Source organism: Phalacrocorax aristotelis, chromosome 3, assembly GCF_949628215.1.
Source record: "Phalacrocorax aristotelis chromosome 3, bGulAri2.1, whole genome shotgun sequence".
In the NCBI taxonomy this organism is placed as follows: Eukaryota; Metazoa; Chordata; class Aves; order Suliformes; family Phalacrocoracidae; genus Phalacrocorax; species Phalacrocorax aristotelis.
This window is the reverse complement of record NC_134278.1, coordinates 94,759,686-94,784,503: the sequence shown is the minus strand read 5'-3', so window position 1 is coordinate 94,784,503 and position 24,818 is coordinate 94,759,686. Positions and strand designations below refer to the sequence as shown.

Here is a 24,818-nt window from a genome sequence, read left to right as displayed (position 1 = left end):
ATAAGGAAAAAATTTTTTACTGTGAGGGTGGTAAAACATTGACACAGGTTGTCCAGAGAGGCGGTAGATACCCTGTGTCTGGAAACATTCAAGGTTAGGTTGGACATGATTCTGAGCAACCTGATCTAGTTGAAGATGTCTATGCTCACTGCGGGGGGGTTGGACTAGTTGGCCTCAAAAGGCCAACCCAAACCGTTCTATGATTCTGTATGTTGACTTTGTAGCCACAAGTCTGGCTTTGAGGCTGCCTCACATCGGCAGGCAGCATAGCCATCTGTATTGGGACCCATGCCAGGAAGATGTGCAGGGCAGTTGAGGCATGCTGGCAGTCCCTGCTTGGTAATGCCCAGGCCAGGACACGTGCTACATCCAGATAGTGTCTCAAGGAGCTCCCTCAGAAAACCAAAAACCTGTATGTCAAAATCAATGCTGAATTTGCAGACAGCAGGAAATCAGTGGCACCCAGTACTCATGGGCACGCACAGGACATGGGCTGTGTATGTGAGGAAAAAGGACCACGGGAGAGCGTACAGGCTGCCCTGATGTATACCAAGGAGGGTGCTTTCCTGATCTCTGAATATCTTTTCCTGAAATATGGTGGCTTGTGACATTCCTTGATGATTTCAGCATGGTCGTGCACACCCTGGACAATGTCCTTAAGTCTGTGCCAGAGACAGGAAGCCACATAACCTTCCTGCTTATCTAACCAGATATAGGTGGATACTAGGATTGATTGATTGATTGATTTTAAGCCTGTTTCTCCAAAGGGAGGAAGGGGCAGCCAAGGCCTCTGTCCCTCCAGTTCTGGTTGCCAGCAGCTCTGCTATCTGCTTGTGGTAGGAGAGGGAGTGTGAATGTTCTGCTCTGGGATGCTGCTGGGCCCTGGAGGGGGAATGGAGCTCCATATTCCACAGCTGTATGCATTGCTCTAGTCAAAGCTCTGGTTCTCCAGTGAGAAAGCTGCTTCTTTATCTCCTGCTGCCCTCCAGGTCCCTATTCTGTCATGTCTTGCTGTCCCCAACATTTTTTGATGCCACAGGCCTATGGTGCACCCAATGAGAGCAATAGCAGGGTCCCAGGGGTGTTACAGGCAGTGCAATTACTGATTGCTGTATATGTTCATGTTCTTCCTTTTTTAATTTTAAAACTGGGAAGTATCAAACAATAAGCTTTGGTCTAAAAACTAATTAAAATCACTATTGCTCAAGTGCTACAAAGAAATACAGGGCAAAGCTATGCAATGATACTTGCCCTCTTCCCTGCTTAGAAACCCCACCAGGAACCAAATGTTCACCACTGTGGTGTGCATTAACCTTTACGCTGTTATCAGTATCCTGCTATTAGAGGGATGCATGCGTCATACTTCCTTTTTGCTAATACACCATCACAAGTCCATTACAGATTGGGATTTTTTTGTTGTTGTTCTGGTGGTTTTGGGGTTTGTTTTGTTCCTCTGTTTGGTTTTGGGTTTTGGTTTGGTTTTCTTTGAAGATAAGTCCTGCCTGGTACCACGGGATGAAATGTAGATGTTGCAGCATCACTTTTGTACCACAGAGAAGAACCTAGAGGACTAGCTAAGCATTGCAGAGTGGATGGTTGGTTTTGATTTTGCCTGAATAGATGTAATTTGTACTTCTAACACTGTGCCAGAACTCGACATGAAATTGCCCAGGTTTATTTCCTTCTTTTATTATGAAATTGCTTTAATGTTTCAATTGAGTTTTTCCATAAGCACCCTTCTTTTTCCAGATGTTTCTGGCTATTAAAATGGGTTTGTCCATGTTGAAGTAGCATAAGTTTAACTGTTTCAGGGTAAGTAATGCTAATAGGCAAGTGTAGTGGTGGTTTGTAGAAGTCGGCATTTACTGAGAAGTTAGTGTAATGACCTTAAGTGTGCTGCCAGCAAACCTGTGAAACCACGTGCTCATGTGTGCTCCCCATGGTTTAGTTCAGGGATGGTGGTGGCTGTGGTGGTGTTGCATGCCGATGGTGAGGGTATAAACTGCAGTTTGTCTCACTCTCACTTGTATCTCACTTGTACCCTCTGTCAGTTTGAGGATTTGAGGATCCCTGACACCGATTTCCACTCATGGCTATTTCACAGGCAGTTTTCTTGTTGAATGTCAGTACTCTCCTGAGTTACGAGACTGGGAAGTAGAAACAAAATCAGTCTGTTCTGCAAAACTCCCTGCCTGATGCCATTATTATTATACAAGCCCTTGATCAGAAACCATTTTTCTAAAAATCGGGATCACAGGGTTGTTATCTTATGTTCCATTCTGTATGTTTCTGTTTCTTTTCAGGGAAGGATCATGTTTGCAGATTTATTGGCTGTGGAAGGAATGAAAAATTTAATTATGTGGTCATGCAGCTTCAGGTGAGTTCTGTGCTTCCCCTTCCTGCCCCGTCCCATGGAGATGGCATCACAGGGAAGGATTTACAGTGAGAGAATAAGGCTGAGCACTGGTGTAGAGACTTTGTTGTACATGGAAAGTGGGTGGAATGGGAGACAGTGAGAAGGGTGGTGTTGCTGTGATATCCCTTGGGATAGCTCCAGTTGTCAAGATGTGCTAAGATATTTCATAGCTCTGCTTCTCTGTTTAAGATGGCTTTCTGTCAATTTTCTGGGGAAAGCACTCAATTTAGAATGCTCACAGGAGCTACGCACAATATCGTGCAGCAGTGGCAGCTGTTTGAAATATTGCCTGCTGAGCTCTGTGATGCAGCATTCAAAATATGTGTCTCGTATCAGAGCTCAGAGTGCAGTGGGAGCCAGCGGTGTCACACTAGCAGCACAGTCTTCTTTATGAAGGGGAGTGACCTCTGGCTCCCCCATCTCTACCAAGCTCAGCAGTAGCTTGGCTTGTGCTGTGAAAGTGTTTTCTCCTGTTTGAACACTGCTGATATTAAGTCAGTATGCGTAAATACTTGGGTAGCTAGCACATGGTAACTGTACTGCTAGACAGCCAGCTACTCCTATCAGAGTTAGCCAGCTGAAGTCTTACATGGGTCTCTACACAAGCCACAAAATAACAGCAGGAGTTGCAGGGACCTCTGCATGGTTCAGCATGAGAGTTCACCAAGAAAAAATATATAGTTAGATCTTCAAAGCCCAAATATGATGGTACTGTCATGAAAACAGCTTTCTTTTTCACAAAAGCAGCTTTCTTTTGCAGCATGCAGTCACAGGAGAAAGAGTTGGAGGGGAACAAGTGGGAAGAGGTGGCTGAGTCAAAAACACATGGAAGAAAGGCCTTTAAGGAGAGGGAGATTGTACGTGGTTTGAGGGGAATACTTTCAAACTGAAGGTGCTTCTTTCTGACACAGTTGCCTTGGAAGCTGGCCTGTTGCAGCATCTGACATAAAAGAGTTGACAGGGAGCTTGTCCTATCTCTCTTGCAGCTTGTATGATCAGGGCTTTGCTGTGCAAAGCACTGTATGATTATACAATGCAAGCCTACCCTTCCCCTGAAGAGTTTACAGCCCATGTCATGTTTCTTTATGTATAATTTGGGTGATAAAACAAGGAAAGTGAGAAGGTTGAAGCACTAAGTACTGAGAAGTAAGCTGCTACATAAACTGGGAGGTTATTTTTTAATGAGTGAATGGTGAATGAAGTAAAATAGACACCAGCAGACCCCAGTACGTCTTTAAAATAAACTTCTGATTCTTTTGAAGTGTAGTTCTACTTTGCAAGGTGGATGTATAAAACCAGTAAACTCTTGGTGCTTGGGCTTGCCTTTTATGCACCATTCGCATCCCAATCACTGTTACGGATAGAAAAAAACCTTTTGCTCTCTAACCAACCCTGGCTATTGCTGCTGCTGCTGCGGTGTGTGTGTGAATAAGGTTCTTGAAAGGGCTAATCTGGAGTTCATGGAATAACAAGGCTTCTAACTCCCCAGTCCTGTCCTTAACAAGCCTGACGAAGATGACTTCTGTGTAAAATCTCTTACTTTCTAGCCTGTTCTCGACTATGTAGCTGAGCTTGTAAAGTAGGCAGAGCTAAAAATAATTTCATTATTTGCAAATGATACTTAATGCATTAGCTAGCTTTGCACCATCATCTTCAGGCTAAAATTCTCCTTCAACTTAAAGGTCTGCTGAGACATGGTTTTTCATGTGTCCCTCTGACTGTTGTGTACTGCAATTCTCCCTTTTTCTTCAGTCACTGGGACTTGGGCTTCCACTCTAAGCTTTGCAACTCATTGCTCTGTTTCTTAGCCAGCCTGATGGTATTTATTTGGAAAATAATGTTCATTTTCTGTCTTTTCCTGGGGGCAGTATTGGACGTTCACATGCCTTGGGTTATTTCTGGAGAGCAGCTGTCTGAAACTGTCTTTCAAACCAGCTGGGGAAAATTATGGCATATTTCAGTGTGCAGCTCTGAAAAAAATTTGCCTTTCACCATTGGATGAGAGAGTTGGTGTCCAAGAAACTACTTTAGAGTGGAAAGAAAGATCTGCTGTCATTCAGTAACTCAGATCTTTCAGAATAGTGATGACAAATCTGTGTTCACTCTAGTGAACTGTTACAGAAATTAAAAAAGATAAGCACTAGAGAGGTAGTTCAGTCTCACTTTGTTCGTGCTAAGGAGCAAGCCTGGGACAGTTGCTGTGGCTTGGCTCTATCTATATTAGCTGACCTTTATCAAGTGTGGTTGTTCAAGTGACCAAAGCCCTGAAGTGAAACGTGGGTCAAACCAATTTGAGAGACTATTCATACACTAAAAGAACCAGTTGCAGTTGGCCCCTTAATGTCTGTAAATAACGTGAGAACTGGAAGCGGGTGGATGAATAGAAGGCATTTCACTGGTTTGGAGAACAATCTATGTTTTCTCATCAAATGTTTGGAATCTTTTATATATCTTCTGTTGTGAATTTTGTTTGAATATGTCTGGACTTGTATCATAAGCATGTATGTCTTTGCGGAAGCAAATAAAGAGATTCTGTAGTATAGTGATAATCAGCATGTCCCTCCAAGTTTTGTTCTTGATGCATGTTCTCTGAAACAGTGGACTCTTATTCCTGATGTTTTTGATCAGTTGATAAATGCATTAGTTCTGTAGACTAGAGGGCTACTCTACCATGGAATATACTCATTTTAACACCTTCTTTTTGCAAATCTGAAGAAGTATAGGTAAATCTGAGATGACAAAGATCAAAGAACACTGTGATTCTTCTGGTGTTTAGTCTGTCCTTCCCCACCCCTCCTCCAGATTGGCTTTATTTTAATGCACAGCTGGTAGGTTATTTTTCCCAGAAAGTTGATGAACTGGAGGTAAATTACAGATTTTTTTTTTAATAAGTATTTTTTAAGCCAGTGGAAAAGTCCTCCTCTCCTGATTTTGGGTATGATTCTCTCGATAAATAACTTTCCCCATTGTGGCGTTGCCACAACAATGCTGACTGGAGCTTGAGCCAGAGTTGTACACTAGGGAGTTTCTGATGAAACCGCTTCTATGAACTGTAATAGATAGTGGCTTTATGGCCTGCTTATCGTATTTGTACTGCCTTAATCTTTAGATGGCTCAGAGACCAGCCAAAGGTTGTTCTTAAATCAGCCTCTGTATTGTCTGGGTTTAACAGTAAGGAGATCCTGGGCTCATACAATCTGAGGCACTGCTGTCCATGCCATGCATATTTCCCAAACAGTACATCAGCTGACTTCCCAAGATAATGGTATGGTATCTTCTTACCAGCAAATACATCACTTAAAATGAAATACTGGAAGGTCATATACAAGAAATAAAGCAGACATAAGGTGAGCATCTGTCTGATTAGCATTTCTGCTTTTTTGGGGTGCATGTTAGAACTTGCAGCTATGAAATGTTATGCTTTAGTGTGATAATTTAAGTGTTATATTGATTGTTTCAGGGCCGAAATCTTGCAGATCTCAGGAGGAGTCAGCCGCGAGGGACTTTCACGCTGAGCACAACACTGCGATTAGGCAAACAGATTCTGGAATCAATAGAAGCCATTCACTCTGTGGGATTCCTACATCGTGACATCAAGCCTGTATGTTGTTTTGGAAATTCTTCTTTTGGTTGTATGTCTGTCTGTTCTCCTTGAGTCAATACAGACAGTCTGAATATGGGTCTCAGTGGGGGCATTTAGTCCTCCTTGTACACTCCTATTGTCTGACACATTGACTATTTTCTGTAAGTACAGAATAGTAATATAGTATTGTCATTCCTTTAAGTGCATAGCAAACTAGTTTTTATCAGCAGAGACTGCTCCATGGTGGGTTCGTAACTGTCAGTCACACTTGTACCAGTCAAGATCACATGACGAAGCAATCTAATTTTGAACAATCAATTGTAGTCCAACCAATTATTACTATAAAAAATGTCCAGAAAGGATGTCTTGCTCTATGACCCATCACTTGAATAAATGCTATTTCATATATTTAACTTAGTTAAATAACCCTCTTAATCTTTTCTGAGCAATTGACAAAAAAATTGGATCACAGTTTCCAGTGTTGGAAACACAGTCACAATAGGTGGCTATAGGTGAGGCACAATAATTCCAGTTCTCACTGTGGGAGCTAGTTTTGATTCCTGCAGCTTTTCACTACTTGACCTGAACACTTGTTGCTACATAGTCCTTGAGACCATCTTCCTTCCAGCAAAATAATTTGCTGCTCTTAAAATCAGCTGGGTTGGACTGGTCACATTCAGCTGAAAATCAGCCACTAATGTGACTGGCCACAAATCCCTTAGCAGCCATCCGTTGTGGTGAAGGATGTAACTTTAAGATAGGGGTTGATCAAGAGCTGCTCCATTTGCTTGTTGTCAGTTTATTTACTGAGAACCAAACCCAGTGTTTTTTAGATGTCTGAATGTTCAGATAAATTTAGGTAATACAGTACAGTGGATGGAGATTCTGGGAGTTAGGGCAGAATAATGCATGCTAGCAGCTCAACCATGAACAGAAGCATTTGTCCACAATAACTCCAGCTTGTTATGCAAGTTATGGAGCTCTCACTGCAGAGCTAGTGGTGTTAAATGTAGCTCTTTCTCATAGCAGCTGAAATTTAGCGAAGCTAATGTGAATTGTACTTATTTTGAGACACCACAGTCACTTTTCTGCAAAATGAACTTCTTAACATGGCAGTGATTCTCTAATCATGGTGATTAAGATGCATCTTAAAATTCTTTTCTTTGATGTATGTTTCCAGCAGAGGCATGTGGGGCTATATGACAAAGTTTTGTTAAAAAAATGGCCACTCCTACCCAAGTTGCTGGTATCAATTTGGTTTTTTTCTTTATTTCTTTCTTTGTCTAGTCCAATTTTGCCATGGGCCGCTTACCTTCAACATACAGGAAGTGCTACATGTTAGACTTTGGTCTGGCCCGTCAGTATACCAACACTACTGGTGAAGTCCGGCCAGTAAGTAAATTTCAAGTAGTTTTTTTTCCACTTCTGCAACTGCTTAGGCATGGAAAGGTTTTGTAATTTTGTTTGTTTGTGGTTGTTATGCTTGGTCATTATATTGGACTGCATTTCCTGCAAGGTGAGAAGCAGCAGATGACTTCAACTGAATCTAAGAAGGGATGCTTGCTTTTGTCTTACAGGGTGTGTGTCTTTTTTTTTTTTTTTTCCCTTTAGGATAGTCAAGTTTTCCACAGGCTTGGAATACTTACTGAGTACGTTATGGCCAAGCAAAGAGGGTGAGCCCAATGCTGGCCACCTAACTTCTGTAGTCCCAGAGGACTGGTCTAGTTCAGTTCTCTGCAATCTCGGAAACTAGGTCAGTGTGTTCTTAAAGCTTTTTATTAGAAAAATGCTAGAAGTTAGAGGTTGACCTGATCTCTGAGACTGAGCTTACCGTGAACTGCAACCTCTAATGCTGGTTGCACCCTTGCCTGGCTTTGTTTTGTGTATATTGCCCCCACCCAGATTTCTTAGCAGGAGTATTTCAGCGTGCCTGCATGGAGGGGAAGTAAGGGCAGGAGGCGTAACTTGTGCCACGTGACATGTGTTATCTTCAGTCCTTTTACTAGCACTGTGTTATCTGTGGTCACGCATAAGGATGCATGAAGCTTCAGATGTTCTAGGTATCAGTCAGAGCATTCCTAGGTTTATTTCAGAACACAGCACAAGCAGCGAGGGCTTAATCTCTCTGTTTATCATCCTAGGCTTATACCTTCTGGTCTGCACATCTTTTCTATCTGCAAGATAATTGTTGTTCTGGAAAACATTGACAATGTGAGAGCTAAATTCAGAGACTATGTAGTGCAGGATATGGTTGGGGAGTGGGCAGAAAGTAAAGATCAGTGAGCAGATTTTGTGTCTTTAGCAGATGAACATAGCTGGGGGATTTCTCTTCTATTTTTTCTTCTTTTCTCATAAGTCTTTTCAGTGGGACATGGCAAGCTTTTCTTTGTAGCTGTAGATGGGAGAAGTTCCAAAGGTTGTGCCTGCATCTTATTCATAAAAAGACACACACTATGTACTACTGGTCTTCCTTGTCAATGCTGTTTAGTTTGGGATAACCCTTCTCCATATTGCCCTTTTCAAAATGCGGCCCCACCCCTTTTCTCTTTCTGCAGTCAGAATTCAAGCCCATTATGGACTGAAACTGGCATTTGATTTTCTGCAAAATTTCTTCATTATTTCAGTGAAGCAACTATGTTTAAAGTCTGTATTGCAAGTCCCATTGTTCTTTCTCTACAATTAAAGAAATTTATTTTTTCTGATGTGTCTTCTTTTGGATCCTCTCTTTTCTTCCTTTATCCTACAACTTTAAAATTATGTTGATTTTATTTTGCTACATCCTTAGAGAATACTCACAGGCCCTGTTTTTTGAAACGGCACTACATCTGGCCTTGGCATTTTTCAGAGCAAAAAATTCTTCAGCTGTGTGTTGCAAGCTGTGTCCTGCATGGGTTGGTGTGGGTGAGGTCGGGCTGTGATAGGACGCAAGACTTTGAGAAGGTTGGCCTTAATTCTGGTCATTCTGGTGGTTGGTTGCTTGCTTGCCACAGATGGGTCTCATAGAAGGACTAATGACACATAATCTTTTCCTGAAAAAGACATGGGGGACCCCAAAGGGGTGGGATTATGCTCTGCTGAAAGTGGTAAAATGTCTCAGTTTGTCTGGGATGTGGGAGGATCATATGAGATAACCTCTCTGCACCTAATCTACCTATTCTCCCATGCCACACTTCAGGCGGTGAGTCTTTTTAACAAAAATTATACAATAAAATAAACATAAATGTTTACTTCAATCTCTTTTAACATTATATTGTAGTCACCGGGCTGTTCGATCCTTTTGTGTCTCTGCTGCCTGATAATACTGTCGAGTCCCCCCTACTGGACTGAGACACTTGCCTGGACAAGCATGGTGTGATTGCTGCCCAAATAATGCAGTGAGGATTAGGAAGGAGACTGGGATGAAGGGCAATATGAAGACAAGTGAAATTAAATTTTTTTGCAGGATTTTTCTTTTTTTATTTAAGAACTTCATATTTTATTTCACCAAAGAGATTATTTCAAGCCAGTAAGGTAGACTCTTCTTTCTCCATTCTCTTTCAGTTCCTGTGTCTGTGAAGAATACAATTCCCAGGTTTATAACATGATCATCCTGAGCATAGTTTTTTGTGGTTTGGTTCTGAGGTACAATACACAAGATAAGTAGGGGACAGAGCTCACTTTCTATTCTTCTGGAAGCATGTCTGAATTTTGCTTTCAGTCGTATTCATTTATTAACAAATGTTTTCTGCTCAAGTAGGTTCTGTGCATGTTCCTACAGTTTCAGAAGCATTGCTGTTTTCACATCCTCTGAAATTCATAACCTCAATCTTGCTTGTAAGCTTTTCAGAAAGACTTTGAATGACTTGCTAGTAATACAGATAATGGGCCTGGCCTTTAGGATGCTGTGGCTTTTCTTTAGTTTGGTTTGGTTTTAAGTTACCTTTTGCCTTCTTATTTTTGTTTCCTTTTCTATTTTGACAACACATTTGATTTTGAAAAAGGGAGAAGCCAGTGTTTCTGTGGAGCAAAATCCTCTAGAAACCTGTGTTGGCACTGATTTTATGGTGGGGTTTTTTTGTGTGCAATGCACTGATGCCAAACAATATCATTCTTTTTTATATGAAAAGGCAAGGAGCTCTTTAGTAGGCAGATAGCATAGGCTCTCACTAAAAAGGTCTCATTCTGATTTTCTAGAGATCGATTAAAGCTTCAAGGTGGGATCGTTTCTACTCTCCATGATATTCACTGAGTGTTAGTTCCTCTATCCTCAGCTGTTACCACTCTGGCTTTCCACACCTTCTTTCAAGGGATACTATGGTAGCTTTTACCTAGGGAGCTGTTACTCTGCTAAGCTTCTGATGACTACTGTGTATTTCATTCATATGTTTTTACAGAGGATACCTACTTGACAGTTCAACTTGATTGCGTAGCATTTATAAAGCTATGTGCCACTTGGCTTAACTAAATCCAAATTTATTCTGAATCTGAATTTATTCTGTGCTTCTAGGAAAACAAAACTGATCTACCTATGTGGGATGCTAATATTAGCACAAATGCTACTCTTTGGAGACAAGCCATTGTCACAAATTTGCTTTTATGGGAATGGCCTCACCCCTCTACCACTTGTCCCTTGCCAAATGTTGCAAAATTTCCTGGGTAGCAGTCTGTAGGAACTCATATTGCACTATAAAGACAGAAGATGTTTGAAGCTAGAAGGTGTGTAAGGAAGCATCAGCAACAATTTTTCCCTCTGTTAGCAGTCAGGAGAACTCAGCTGTTCCCAACAGTCTCATTACTTGTTATTTCTCTGAGAGTTGTAGAAGTCAATCTTTGATAGTTACTCCTTTGGACAGGTAGAGTAGATGTGGATCAGTCATGTAGCTATACGGTGTCCATTGTGTGTTGAGAACTGCTTAGGGCCTGGCTGAAGGCTGTTAACTTTGGCTACCATCAGCATTTCTGGCATTTGAGTCAGAGTCAACATCCTGGCTACCGGGAAGGACTGTGGCCATTATGATTAACAGGATGGACTGCTAGTGAAAAAAAAATATTTTCAGAGGTTTTTGTTTTCAAACACTTGAGAGGACAGGGAAATGGAGGAGAAGATGGGCAGCTTGACAAAACTGCTAAAGGAGACGCTGATTTCTTTACTGATCCTCCCTGCCCCTCCCCAAGCCCTACTTTTTCCTGTTTGAAAGGTGACAACTACTGGTTAAGATCTGTGATCTGTATTCAGTAGGGTATGTTTGACCAATGACTTCCTGCTTCTCAAGGGGGCACTGCCAGTGATAATTCACAAAGTATTCCTGGTCCATTACCCTTAGTAACATCTTTTGATGCTCAATACTTACATATTTACTGAAACAGAGAGTGGAAAAATTACTTAGTCACAGTAAACAGGGCTATTTCCAGGGCTGTGAGACTCCTGAGGTCCCTTTTCTAGGGAATATGTCTTAATTTTGTGCAAAGCTGTAAAGCTTCAATGAGAGATTGCAATACACCTGCTCCCATTCTGCCTGTGGCTTAAATACATGACATTTGTGGTACTCTGCTGACAGGTGAGAATGTAGGAACTCCTGTAGGAGATGTGGTTATTCAACCTGAGACTTCCAAACTTTCAGTGAATGATCTAATGCTGGAGAGAAGAAACTGTGCTCCTGTTCAGTGTTGTCCTTTTTTTGTGACTCTGAACCTTCATTTCTTGTTTTTCTGGTTCTGCTCAGTGCTCACCAGAAGACCCCTGGATTGCTTCACCCCACCGTATTGCCTCTCCAGGCAGGTACAAGAGTTATTGAAGCAGCCTAGGGGTACCAGGGCTTGCAATTGCAAGGCTTCCTCCAGTTGCCTAGAGAAGGCTTCATCTACTTTTTCTTCCTGATCAGGCTAATGTAGGTCAGGTTTTGGACAAGAACTCCTGGATTATTACTGGACTCTGTTGAGGTATGCTAGTTTTGTCACTAACATGCAGTACAGAAAGCATTATACTTTTTCCTCTGTATGTGACACCCTGCCTTCAGGAACATATTCCCTGTGGCTTCAGAAATATTAACTGGAAGTAGTCAAGGGTTTAGCAGCCTGGTCTTAATTATTTATTTGAAAATAGAGGAGAGACTATGTTTTTCCTGGAGTCTCTCTCCCGTTGCAGGATCTGATGCTGGGCTCTTATGCTAAGCAAGCATTTTTTTTAGCTTAGTCAGCTGCAGCCCATTGATTAGATCTCCATCTCCTCGTGGCTCAGACTGCACTGCAGTAGTTTGCAGTGCCTTGCTGAAGATACTGTACATGTGCAAGGGCGGCTCTGTGAGTCAGTGGGCAGAAAGAAGATGCTGTAGGCAGGGCAGTGCATAGCCTGTTTAGACGAGCATGATGAAGGCTGCAGAAATGTGTCAGCTAATTGAGAAAAGGTATTTATTTTCCAAATGCCTGTGCATAGTGTTAAAAATAAACTTCACTGCAGTGAACAAGGTATTAGAAAGAGGAGAGTATGGTATGTTTTTCTGCTAAGGAGTTTTTCCCCCACTGGAAAATGAGCTGTAAAAGAACATAAAGGATATTAACTCCTACATCTTAAGACCCCAAATATTCCAACATAGAACCCTAGGAGCTCTTATGCTTACTTTGTACTTGAAATATATGTAAAGCTGTAATGTTATGTAGGAGATGAACATTTTGCAGTCGAATAAACAGATTTGTAGAGCTGTAGTACTCAGAGTACTGTGTTAGTTTAGGAGGAGCTATAATTTTTGTCTTTAACTTTGTATTGTGAAAAGGTAATCGGAGAAAAGGCTGAAGCACAGCATAGTCACATTAGTTCACAGAGAGATGGGGAAAAGAAAAAAATGGACCTACATCTTTAAAAATATTGCACGTGTGATATATTTTAGAAATGCTGTTTCTGTGGGAATGGGTTAGTTATAAAACAGATTGTCATGAAAATTACATAATGGTTCTTGTTATTATTTTCTGTGTTGGAGTAGCAAATTTGGACTTGAGAAGGGAGTTCATGTTCTGGTTTAAAACGTTTACAACTACAGAAGGCTGGTGCAGTTGAAATTAAATGTATGAAAACCAGACTAGCTGATGGATTTGAAAATCTATTAGCAAGCAGGGACTCTTGTATCTTGTTATAACTAGCTGTTTCTCTGCCTTCCTCCCCTGGAAGCCCTGGTTCAGTACAGGTGACCTCAGATCATCTACATCAGGTTGTTGGTTGTTTTATTTTACATAGCAGTTCTCTGGTTAGAGCTCTTGTGCTACAGGGGTGAGGGAAAAGGAAGGACAGCTCAGGCTGAAATCCCATATATGCCTTCGGGGAACTGAGATCCCTTCTTCTATTTCTAAGTGCTTTTACTGCCAAACTGCAGGGGGGATACAATACGTCTGAATGTGTCATTCCTTCTGGTCGATGCTGTTCCACTTGAAGCTCTGATTATTCTTCCCACTGGACTACAGAGAGAGGAACAGAAAACTGTTACTGTGTGTGGTGGTGAGGGAGAAGGGGTTTCAATCCCTGGGCAAGTGAATGTTGAGTTGGATTGCAGGTCGTGTCTCTTCTCCATCAGGTAAGTGCATTTGCTGCCAGGTTACAGAGTGCCTGTCATACACTTTCTCTCTCTTGGTAATAAATATTCAACTATTCTGTGCAAAAGGGATTCTTTCCAACATGGGTGTTCTTAGACTTGCATCTCAAAGCACCCTGTGACTTAGGGGTGAGGGTGTACTCTGGAAGGAAGGAGGTGTGGCTTTCATGTCTGTCCAAGGGATGGAGAGATCTGAACTTAGCTCTGCTGCATCTCAGTGCTTGCCACGACTATCTTTTGTCTTCTTCCTTTTGCTAGAAAGGGACCATCTTCTCCATCTAACTCCAGGAAAGCATTATGAGCTGTAAATCCCAAACAAGATACGACTAACACTCCACAATGCTCTCCAAAACATTTCCATTTCAGTGGTTCCCCTGCTCTGTGTTACAGCGCATGAAAACTTCATCTTTCTTAGCACTCCCCATGCTTTCCATGGGAATATTCTGTGCTACATGTTCACCTATGGGACCAAGCATGTAAGAAACAAGTGCCGCTCTGAGGCCGAAATTCTCTTGTTAAAAGTCGAATGATAATTGAATAATAGGATTACAGCTGGAATATGCTTTTGATTAAAAAAATGCTCATTCTTAGCCCTGTTTCTAACGAGGGAAAGGCATCCTCATCTCCAGCACAAGTTCTGGTGCAGGAATTGCATGAGACAGTTGGCCCATGCTATTCAGAAAGACAAAATTATTACTTGGGTTCTTTTTATGATGTTAAAATTCATTGGAAATTTTGAATTCTCCTGAAGTAAAGAAGGAAAGGTGGTGTTTTAACTCATCTCCATTTGGTCTTTTGCTTTGGAAAGAATAGTAGGAGACTATTAAGTAGCTTTCTCAAAACTAAATTTTGTGCAAAATCTATGGTATTCTTAGAACTTGCACATTTTTAGGGAAGAGGCGTACTGAGACTTAAGTAAGAAACTCCATTGGGTTGATTGCTTTTGATTTAGTTGATTTCTGTTGGAATAAGTATCTCTCACTTGACACCTTTCCTCAGTTTACTGAATTAAGTTTTAAGGTTATATAATATATTATAATATTAGCTCTTGCCTCTGACCAGGGTGGCCTCATGTTTCCATACTGTGCCATTCACATCTTAAGATACAGTGGTTGCTCATGTAGCCTAAAAGCAGCACTGACATTCATTCATTTCACTCTTTTCCAAACCTCCATGCTGCATCCCACCACAGACAGCAGAGGCCCCGCTGTTTCTAGGCAAAGCACTGCAGCAGCCATCAGGGAAGGGGAAGATGCTTTAAGTTGGCAGCTGTGAAGCCTGTAAAGTTGGCACGGCAGTGATTGTATGGAGATTGCTGGTGAAAAAGCAAGGTGGTGGTTGCAGAAAAAGCCAAACATCTTAGGTGGGAAACCATAACAGTTCAAATGGGGAAGGGGACATCTCTATTTTTAGAAACTTATGAGCTAATGTTAGAACTTGCTCTGGGTGAAAAGGGCAAATGATGAGAAGCCAATCCCCTTGCTGGTTATTAGATCAGTTTGACTGGGGGAGGAGGGGAAGTCTAGGTATCAGATAACATTAGGAAGGAAAATAACAGTAGAACCATGCAACTGACCTGTGGTTAGGCTGTATGCATCTCTGCTCTCAACTTCAGTTTTTATGCTATTAGGTGTGATATATGAGCAAGGGGAAGTTAGTCTCTAGAGGGACCCCTCTCACCACTTTATAGAGCACTCACAAACCACACAGGCTCACTCAATGCTTTGTCTAAATGAAACTAAATACAGCATGGGCCAACAGCTCTGGGAAGGATGCTGGGAGATGGCAACAGCTAAACAAGAGACCCAGGTTTCTGGAGGGATACAATATTGAACTGGTTTTTAATTTATTTCTGTTTAATTTTTTTCTCATTTTGTTGTTTTTTATCATGTGTTTCTTTGGGTTTCTCTCTGTTTTACAGTTCTTTTGGGCTCTTCTTTTGAGGCTGTGTTTGATGCGTTGGCTTCCCATCCGCTGCTCGTAACCATCTCTGCTATGAGTTGTGAGTGAGCCATCACCATGCTTCTGGGTTTTCATTTTGTTTTGTGCTTTTGTTATATATGGAAGTCCGAATTACACCTGGTTTTCTTTTTTCCCTCATGATATGTTTGTTTTTCAGCAGGATCGTGACAGCTACCTAAATGTGATGGAGAGGCCTAGAACACTTGGGATTCTGCCTGAGGGGCTGGCAGACATTTGGGTGGTGCCAGAGACTGATTTTGTCACTTCTGTGGTTTCAGAGGCAAGGGAAGGGGAGTTCTCTCATCTTACATTTTTGGCCCCAGCTCTCTGTCCATTTCTGACTCCCCATTGGGATAATATATGCTGCTATCATTAATGATTCTATGAAGTGCTGCTGTTAAACTAGCAAGTCGAAATACATATAAGAGGTGCAGAATTTGTCTCACAGAAGAGGTGGAGATGCACATCCTTGCATCTCCCCCATGAGTCTAACTGATGGAAGCAGAAGATTCCTAGAAGTCACAGAGAGATTCCTTTTAGTCCAGTTAAAGCTTCCTTTCGCTTTTCCTTCTTACCTCAACTTTTCCAACAAGTCATTTCAATCCAAGATATATCTCCAAGTACTTCCAATGATCTGTGGCATTTCCTCTCTCCCCTTACCACCTTCTCTTCGATCCGCACTAACTTTCTTTTCATTTTCTTACTGCTGGAAATCCTTTTCCTGTTGCCAGGAGAGGTGGGTTAATGATCCTAGATGACAGCAGGCCTGCCAGGGGCAAAGGTGGTGGATCTCATGATGTGTTTGCACAGGCTTCCAGAAAGTTGGGGAGGAATGAGTGGTCATGTTCCATGAGAGTACCACAGGCATAAGAAACAGCAGGAGGAAAGTAGTGGCATCCAAATATAAGTTTTTAGGAAGGAAGCTGGAAATGGGGACATTCAAAATATCAGTCTAGGGACCAGTAAGGCAAGAGGAAAAGTTTTAATCTCTATGTGTGAACTTCATATTAAGGGAGACATTGTTGGCACTTAAAGAACAAATGATCATGAGTGTTTGAACTGGAGAATGATGAAAAGCTAATGGGTGCTAAAGAGCACAGTTTGGATCAATGCATCCACTTTGTACAGGATTTTGTTACCTAATTCTTTCTTTGTCTGTAAGGTTGTGTACATTGCTAGCATATTGAAAGGAACACAGAGTATAATTTTTGCTCTGTGGTAGTGATCTAACACATTCTCCCAAGCTAAAACTAATTTTAAACCAAGCTTCTAACACAATGCAATATATTTCATATCTCTGTCATCTCCCTGTGTAATAAATTACTTTAGCTTTGTGCTAGTCACAGTCTGAATGCAGGAAGATATATACTTTACCCTGAGTAACATTTTTGATAGTAATACTGATGTGGAAAAATTAAAAAATAGATAATGTATGGTTTAAAATTGTATTTCAGCTTGCTAGCTTATTACATTCTTATCATTTTGGGGATTCAAATCAGTTGTGTTATGTATGATTCCTCAGTCTGAAGCTCCTAACTGTTACAAATTCAGTTTTGTGTCAAATGTGGACTGGTCTGGACAGCAAGGATGCTTTATCCAGGCTCTTTTCCACGGCTGGGCATTGCAGTGGTGGGATGAAATTCATTAACTGGAAGAAATGAAGTGTGTAAAGAAATCATCTGGAAAACTAATGCTGATGAATTCAGAAGAAAAGTCAGTAACAGTTGGGCATACAGTATGTGCTACAATAAATGCTCAGGCAGAAGCTGTTTGTTTAGATGAAAAACAAGGTATCTCCACAGCCATGGAAATATTTGCTTGCAGGGATTAGTGACATGGTCAAAAGGCATGACTAATTGCCTTATGACTGACAGGGCAGTTAAATACAGTTAAAAGAAGTGAAACGTTTATGAGAAAAAGATGCTGTTAACACAGTTAGCATCTGCCTATTTTGTTCAAAGCTCTAGATGTCCTGTCAAAACAATTGCTAAGTCTTGCTCAGTTGCAGTGCTCTCCCTTCGCTGAGGCACAACGTGAGAGAGGATTGTAGAGAACGTCCTTTGTGTTCAGCTGCAGGACTGGCTTGGTGAACTGTTTCAAGTTGGCTGTGGGACAGATGCACAGTTAAAAGATGGCTGGGGTTTTGGTTTGTTTCTGAAAGAGGAGTGGAATACATTTGCAAACTGCCTGGGGTTGGTTTTAGAATAGATCTAATTAAAGACTGCAAAAATAGCCTGTCTGCCAGAAATAGTAAGTATTGATCTAAAAAGATTTTCAGAGACATTGCCAACCATACTGAAACCGGTATGTGTGGTACTTGCTTCAGTACATACACAGTTGATAAGTGAAGACACTGAAGTAGGGAAAGAACATGAAAGACAAACATCCATGGACTGCAAACATGGAACAATATTTGATCTGAAAACATTACGGGTTACACACTAGAATTGTTCACAATACACTCTTATTTTATGGCTCATGAAAAGTATCCAAACGCACTGGCTTCCACTCATAATGGAAAAGAGGAATGTCCTCTTGCTTTTGAATATGGAGAGGATATTTATGGTGATGGCTGATTCCAACAGGTGTGTTCCAGTGGCCAGTATTCTGCTTTTCAGGAACTCACATCAGTGAATGCTCTGGAATTCTGAAAAGTATTTTGCAGTCATTTGTCAGTGGGAATCCTAAATGTATGCTCTGGGAGGAATGAGGTACACGATCATGAATATAATATCTCAACTACTACCTGCTGCTAAATAAGTAGCTTATAGCTCAGGGTGGTGTACTGCAAGATTAGATGTTGCATTAAGTGCATGGTGTATGCATACGGGTTCTCCTTGTGGGCTATTTGATTAATGTAAAGGAGTTGTAAGATAGACTTGTAGGTTTTTTTGCTCGGAGTCACTATAACTTTACGAGCTGCATTATACGCCATTCAGGTGTGTGCTAGTGGCACGGTGTTGGTGAACTTCTTTAAAAACCATTTGAAGTTTGGGGTTTTTTTCTGAGAGTATCAAAAAGAGCAACTTCCCTGTACCCAAAAGGAAGCAACTGAATTGTAGGTATTTAAACTGGCAGAAGGGTGCCCTAAAACAAAAGTACAGAGTTTTAGGCTTAGTTCTGAAAGCACAGGCACAGCTGAAAGAACAAACATGAATTAACTGACCTAAGTGGGATAAGTTACCCAATTAGAGTTGTTATTAATGTGCTCAAATTTCTTCAAGAGTAGGATCTTAACAAGTATGTTTAGTTCTTTGCCCAAGCTTAGCCTTTTGATGGAAGATGTTTTTGCCACATGAATTTTGGAAGCACTGCTGTTAACTCTGGTGCTTCTAGCTAAGCTGAAAAGATTTGGTGGATGTCATTATTTAAAGGCAATTTTTTTCAGGACAGTGACATCTTCAGTAAGTGAATTCACACGGTCCAATGTTCTTGTGGGGGCAGCATTGGAAAGAGCTGGAAGGATTGCTCAGCTCCCAGAACAAAGAAAGCCTCCAGCTTGGAGGAATAGTCACAGGAGGCCTTCTTCCCGAGACCACTATATGAAGCCTTCACTTCCCAAGGATGCAAAGAACGAGAGAACCAGAGAAAGAGGAAATAAAGATACATAGTTTAGAATATCCTAGGAAGAATCTGGAACAAAGCAAGAACTCTGCAAGCCAGATGTTCTTAATTTGTTTAAATCTTACAGAGGATGTTGACAAGCAGTGTCAGGGTCATCTGACCTGTGTCAGAGTAGGGGATCCCCATTCTTGTCCTGACTGGGCTGCCCTAAGGCTTTGCTTATCTCATGTTATTCATGACTCAGTTTTGTACTTGCGCTTCTTTACTAGCTTTTCCCTTTACCTGGAGTTTAAAAAGGAAAATATGACCTTGGATGATGTTCTTAGCTCTATGCCTAGACTATTACTATTCTAACTTATCACTGTAAGCAGCTTGCTCTCTCTGTAAAATAAGGTTTTCTAGAAACGCAGAATTGGAGAATGCTGTCTGTTTAGCTGGCTGCTAGAGCCAATGAAAGCCGTAAGAGCTTTGTGTCCCTTGGGTACATATGAAATAACAATATAGACGAGAAGTTCTCAGGAGTTAGCTGCACAGGGGATTTAGTAATCTGCTCTGTCTCTGAGATTTTCTCTTATCTCCCTTCAGCCTCGCAATGTTGCTGGTTTTCGAGGAACAGTCCGCTACGCATCAGTGAATGCACACAAAAACCGAGTGAGTATTTTTGGGTTACAAGGAGTTAACAGCAAGGTTATTTCTCCTCAGAAACCTGTTTTCAGGAGCAGAGGAGTAAGAGGCATGAGTTCTGGATTGTTACCTATGGAAGTTAGAATATCAGATTAATTCCATTAGGTGGCCAAGGGTGCTGACTGTAAAATCAAAATTATGATTCAGTTATTGGATCCTCTGTAGTTGGCAGCCTTAATAATTGTACTTACTGCATTATCAGACACTTTTTAAGGGAAACACACACCCACACACAAAAGTAGAAATTAGGTTAAGTGCCAGGCTGCTTGCTGCAAGTTTCTTGCAGAAGTTGGCTGTGAATTACCAAGTTCCAGGTCCTCAAATCCATTCTCCACCTGGAATTTTTAATATTAACATCATGCTGTCAGGTGAAGAGCCACCTAGTGAAAGCTAGGTTTGTGTTTCCCTGAAAAGAGACATTATTTACATAGTGTCTCCCCTGTTTCATTCTAAATGCTTCCAGAAGTCTCATGCAATATTCTTCCCCAAACACTCATTTGTCCTATTTCAATAATGTTCCTGCGTAGACAGTAAACCCTAAGTCCTCTGGTTCTGCTGTTAAGTGCTTGCCAGATGGAAACTATCAGCCCTCCTGCATTACCTCCAGGTTTCTGGCCTTATGTGGGATGAGTCTGTAGAGTGACCTGTGACATGTGAGGAAGTTTCACGTTCTATTAGGGAAAGAAGTTATTGTCTGCAGATGGAAAGTGTGATGTGGAGAGGGCAGTTGAATGCCATCATGAATTCATTCTGTTTCCTGGGAGACACTGAGAAATCTGAGGTATAATTTTTGGAAGAGCTGGATAGTGCTAGCTGTAGCTGGCATCAGCTGAAGACACTGCTAAATTTTTATATTTAGCCACAAAAATTGCTGTATAATGCATGCTGTTCTGAGGAATCATGTTCTAGACATTGGACATTGAGCACCAAAAATGACTTTGTCATGTTCCTTGACAATTTCAGCCTTGATTCCCGTGTTTCAATTTCCCATTTGCTAGGCCAGGAAGAGAGTGATATGTGGAAACGTTATAAATCTGTAAGTTGTTGTGGTGCTTGATGATGAGTGTTTTGCAAAAGCCCTTGAGTAAATGCTGTCTTGTGAAAAGAGTTTGTATGATATTTAGCTTAAAAATAATAATAAAAGAGACTTTCTACACACAGTTTGGGTTTTTTTTCTTGATCTAGGTTATTCCATATGCCATTAATAACTCTTTCACTTCTGTATACTCAGTGAGGGAGAATCTTATGGAAAACTTGTGCTTTGTTGTACAGTTAAAAAACTCCTAATATATTCACAAAACGGAAAACAAATTAGGTTATTCAGGTGACTGTATTGACATTGCCAAGTTTAAATACCTGATTTTGCATCTTTAGTCTTTAGTCTGGCTTCTTTAATCATTGAATGGGAAGTATGACTTCTCTTCCTGCTTCTTAATATGAGGTAGCTCATCTGGAGAGCACACCTGGGCTACTGAACTTTGCTCCTCAGTCTTTGTCTCTCTTTCCTCTAGGAGATGGGTAGACATGATGATCTGTGGTCTCTCTTTTACATGTTGGTGGAGTTTGCGGTTGGTCAGCTTCCATGGCGAAAGATCAAAGATAAGGTGGGAAACCTAGTGTCTGTGCTTGTGCTTAAGATAGGGTGCTACATTTCTATTGTTATTACTCTTATTACTCCTCCTGCAGCTCAGTGCATCTTTTTGCTGAAGTAAAGCCAGAGCCTGCTTTTCATCAGATCTTGCTGCAAGATGCTAACCTGCTTTTGTGTTCTGGTGCACAGGGTGAAGCTCATCTTATTTGGAGTAGCTAGATGTTTTCTTATGCACATTGTTAATCATATTTGATCAAGCAACTTTGACTTTGTTCTTGCAAAGCAAACAACAAAAGTGGAAAGGCTGAGCTGTCCTTTTGACAAATAAACAGAGCCTTTAGAAAGGTAGGAGGATAATGCTTTGCCATGCCCAACAAGCCAAATGGGAATTGCAATTGGAAAGTTAAACAGAATAAAGCTAACTGTTCATGTTGTCTTGGAAATCCTTTGTGCTAGAGAATAAAATCTCTAGAAAGAAATAGGTCACCTGTGCAGAAGGCTCTGGTAAAGGGGCAGCTTCTGAAGAGAGTTTCTGACACAGGATTCCCCGTTGACCTTTGCCTGCAGTGATCAACCTCATTTTGCCATGGACACCAAACAGGAGAAGTGTATAGGCATAGTGCTGGGTCTAAGGAGGTCTGTGTTCCAGAAAAGATAAGACTAGATGGTATTCCAGGAATTATGATACTGTACAAATATAAAGCAATAGAAAAGGTTCTTGGGCTCTGAGATATTTTCTTTTTTCCAGGAGCAAGTTGGCATGATAAAAGAAAAGTATGAACACCGAATGCTGCTAAAACACATGCCTTCAGAGTTCCACCTTTTTCTGGATCATATTGCAAGCCTAGACTATTTCACCAAGCCAGACTATCAGGTAGGAGCCTCTCTTTGTTACCAGTCTGATGCATGGCGTTCTGGATTGGCATTCGGATTTTCTAACGCTTCCGTGCATGTGTTCATACCTGGCTGAGGAATACCTTTCCTTGAACCAGGAGAAAAAGGTTGGACTGTACAGTACTTCAACATCTCAAAAGTTTTTTCTTCTCTACCACCCTGTCCAAAATAATCCTGTACTCCAGACCAGAGAGCAATTCCCAAACAACGGAGGACTTTAGGTTTTCATTAAAACAAAAGTTTTGAGATACTCCAAATATCATGGAATTTTAGCACAACTTGCCAAGGTCTGCAAAGAGTTTATGCAAGCAGCTCAACAGTGCACACCAATCCCTTTGTTTTTTTTCCAGACTCACATGGGCTTTAGCTATTATTATCTCTTGCTTTAATATTCATCTTAAAATTTTTTTCCTCCCATTCACTGTTTACCATCAGCATATATGTGATCAGTTACAGTAGCTCCACTAACACAACATAACTGAGGCAACTTGATTCTGTGTTCCTTTTTTATCACAGTGGTTTTCTCTGTACATTAAAGCCAGAGTGATGAAAACAACATTTTATTAGCAGGTCTGTGCAGTCTTATGTGAATGCTTGCTCCTGTTGGTAGTGCATCAAGTGAGTGGGAAAATGGTAGGAGGGTGTTCTAGCAAATTCTCTCCAACAGTGCTTGTGTATTTAGCCATGTATGTGTTGCAGCATAGTAACCACAACTTCTTAAAAAAGAGAAAAAGGCAAATACGGTCTCAATAGTACAGTGGAAAACTAACGTTTCCCACTAAGATGGAGGGCTATAGAGGGGTGGAGGTGGACTGAGGACATGCTGAAGGAGCTGGATTTGTTTAGTCTGCAGAAGAATAGTCAAAGAGGGGATCTGATTGCTGTCTTCCACTGCCTCACAGATGGTTGTGGGGAGAATAGAGGCAGATCTTTCTCAGAAGCAGAAAGGAGTATTTTGACTAAATTGGGGGATGTGGGGGGGTGAATCAGACTGAGGGTTCTTAAGTCTGGAACAGGTACCTAGAAAAGCTGTGGAATTTCCATCCTTGGGGATTTCCAAAAGGTAACAGGATGAGGAACCTGACCTGACTTTGGAATTAGCCCTGTTTTGAGCAGATGGTTGGATTAGAGGTCTCCAGAGCTCCTTTTGAACCTACATCCTCCTGTATTCTATTCCAGTTTAAAATAATTTTGTCCTAATGCTTCTGAAAAGCCCTCCTTGAGATGGGAATGGAAGGAGGTGTTTCCAGGCAATTTTAGTGCAGTACAAATCATGAACAGGTCTTTCACAGTAGCAGATTTGTCTCAAGCTGTGAATTGGCTCTTTGCCTTCAGTTTCTTGCAGGTGCAGCTCTGGGAAGAAGCCTCCAAAAGGGAACTCCCCACAAAATTCTGTCAGCTGCAACTTCCCACCAAACACTGATTTTTCTGGCTTGACTTGGAGGCCTATTCCAGCCAACAAATCCTCCAAGCATCTCAGCTTTATATTGATTTATCTGGATTTATTACTGTGAAAGATTAAAAAGAATATCAGAAGGCATCTGAATTTGACACCAGTACCAGATCCTCAGGGAAGTTAAGGAAACTGGGGAAGTATGTCTACTGATTTATATAAAGTCATGCTTCATTTAAAAATTGGCAAGATTAGAAATAAGGAAACAGAATAAAAAATATATTAATATAATTTGAAATTACAGTTCACCATTTCCCTTAGCTCTTTAATATATTTCAATTTAACATGTATGCTGATCGCCAGGTGAGGATTATGACTCTGAATGCTTTTCTGTAGCTTTACTGGTTTGGTGTTTAATACAGCTATCCAGCTCTAGTCAATTTCAGAGTTCTCTTTGTGAGAAATTACAATGAAAGGGCAGCTTCACTGGGCTGGAGAAAGGTCTGTCTGGCCTAGTAGCATGTCTCCAACAGTGATGGCTGTGGAAAGATTATAAAGGAATGAGTATTCAGTGACACTTCCCCAGAAAACTCTCAGAGCTCCAGGATCAAGGATCCTAGAGGCTTAAGAATCTCCTAAACAAAAGATGTCTCTGTATCATAGCCCTCAATGTATTTGACTTCCATGAACTTGTCCAGTCTCCTCCTGAATTCCTGTAAACCTTCAGCATCCACCACGTGACAGGGGAGGCACCACAGCTTACGTGCTTGCTGTGAGAAGAACTTTCTTCTGTTTTTTCTAAACTTGCCACCTGCCGGCCTTATTTAATGCCCCTTACATCTTGGACATAACTGCGAACGCTGGTCCCTAGCCCAGCTTCCCAGCCACACAGAATCTTACAGACCACCATTGTATTGCTCTTCAGTTACTCTTTTGCCCAGACTGAAGGATCCTAGTCTATTTACATGCTTTTTGCCCAGAAGGAAACCTTTCCACACCTTTGGTTTGTGTCCTTCTCTGAACCTTGTCCAGCTGTACCTTTGTGAGGTGAGGACTTGCCAGCATTGCATGTTCAAGATATATGTAGTCCATGAAGTGACAAACTGCAGTTAACAATGTTCTGTTCCATTCCTAAGACTTTCTAATATTCTGTCTGTTTTATCCAGTGGCAA

General features: G+C 41.2%; 1 protein-coding gene across 3 annotated transcripts in view; it reads left to right on the top strand.

Annotated features, from left to right (window-relative positions):
- Positions 1-24,818, top strand: part of TTBK1 (tau tubulin kinase 1) — a 116,738-nt gene that overhangs the window by 38,692 nt on the left and 53,228 nt on the right. For 2 of the 3 annotated variants that reach the window (XM_075088569.1, XM_075088570.1), the window contains exons 4-9: positions 2,304-2,377; positions 5,877-6,017; positions 7,287-7,391; positions 19,670-19,735; positions 21,280-21,372; positions 22,108-22,233. In XM_075088569.1, coding sequence (XP_074944670.1) covers positions 2,304-2,377; positions 5,877-6,017; positions 7,287-7,391; positions 19,670-19,735; positions 21,280-21,372; positions 22,108-22,233 — 605 coding nt within the window. Of the gene's footprint in view, positions 1-2,303; positions 2,378-5,876; positions 6,018-7,286; positions 7,392-13,534; positions 14,922-15,479; positions 15,561-19,669; positions 19,736-21,279; positions 21,373-22,107; positions 22,234-24,818 lie in introns of those variants that run through there. The other variant, XM_075088571.1, reaches the window with a different exon arrangement.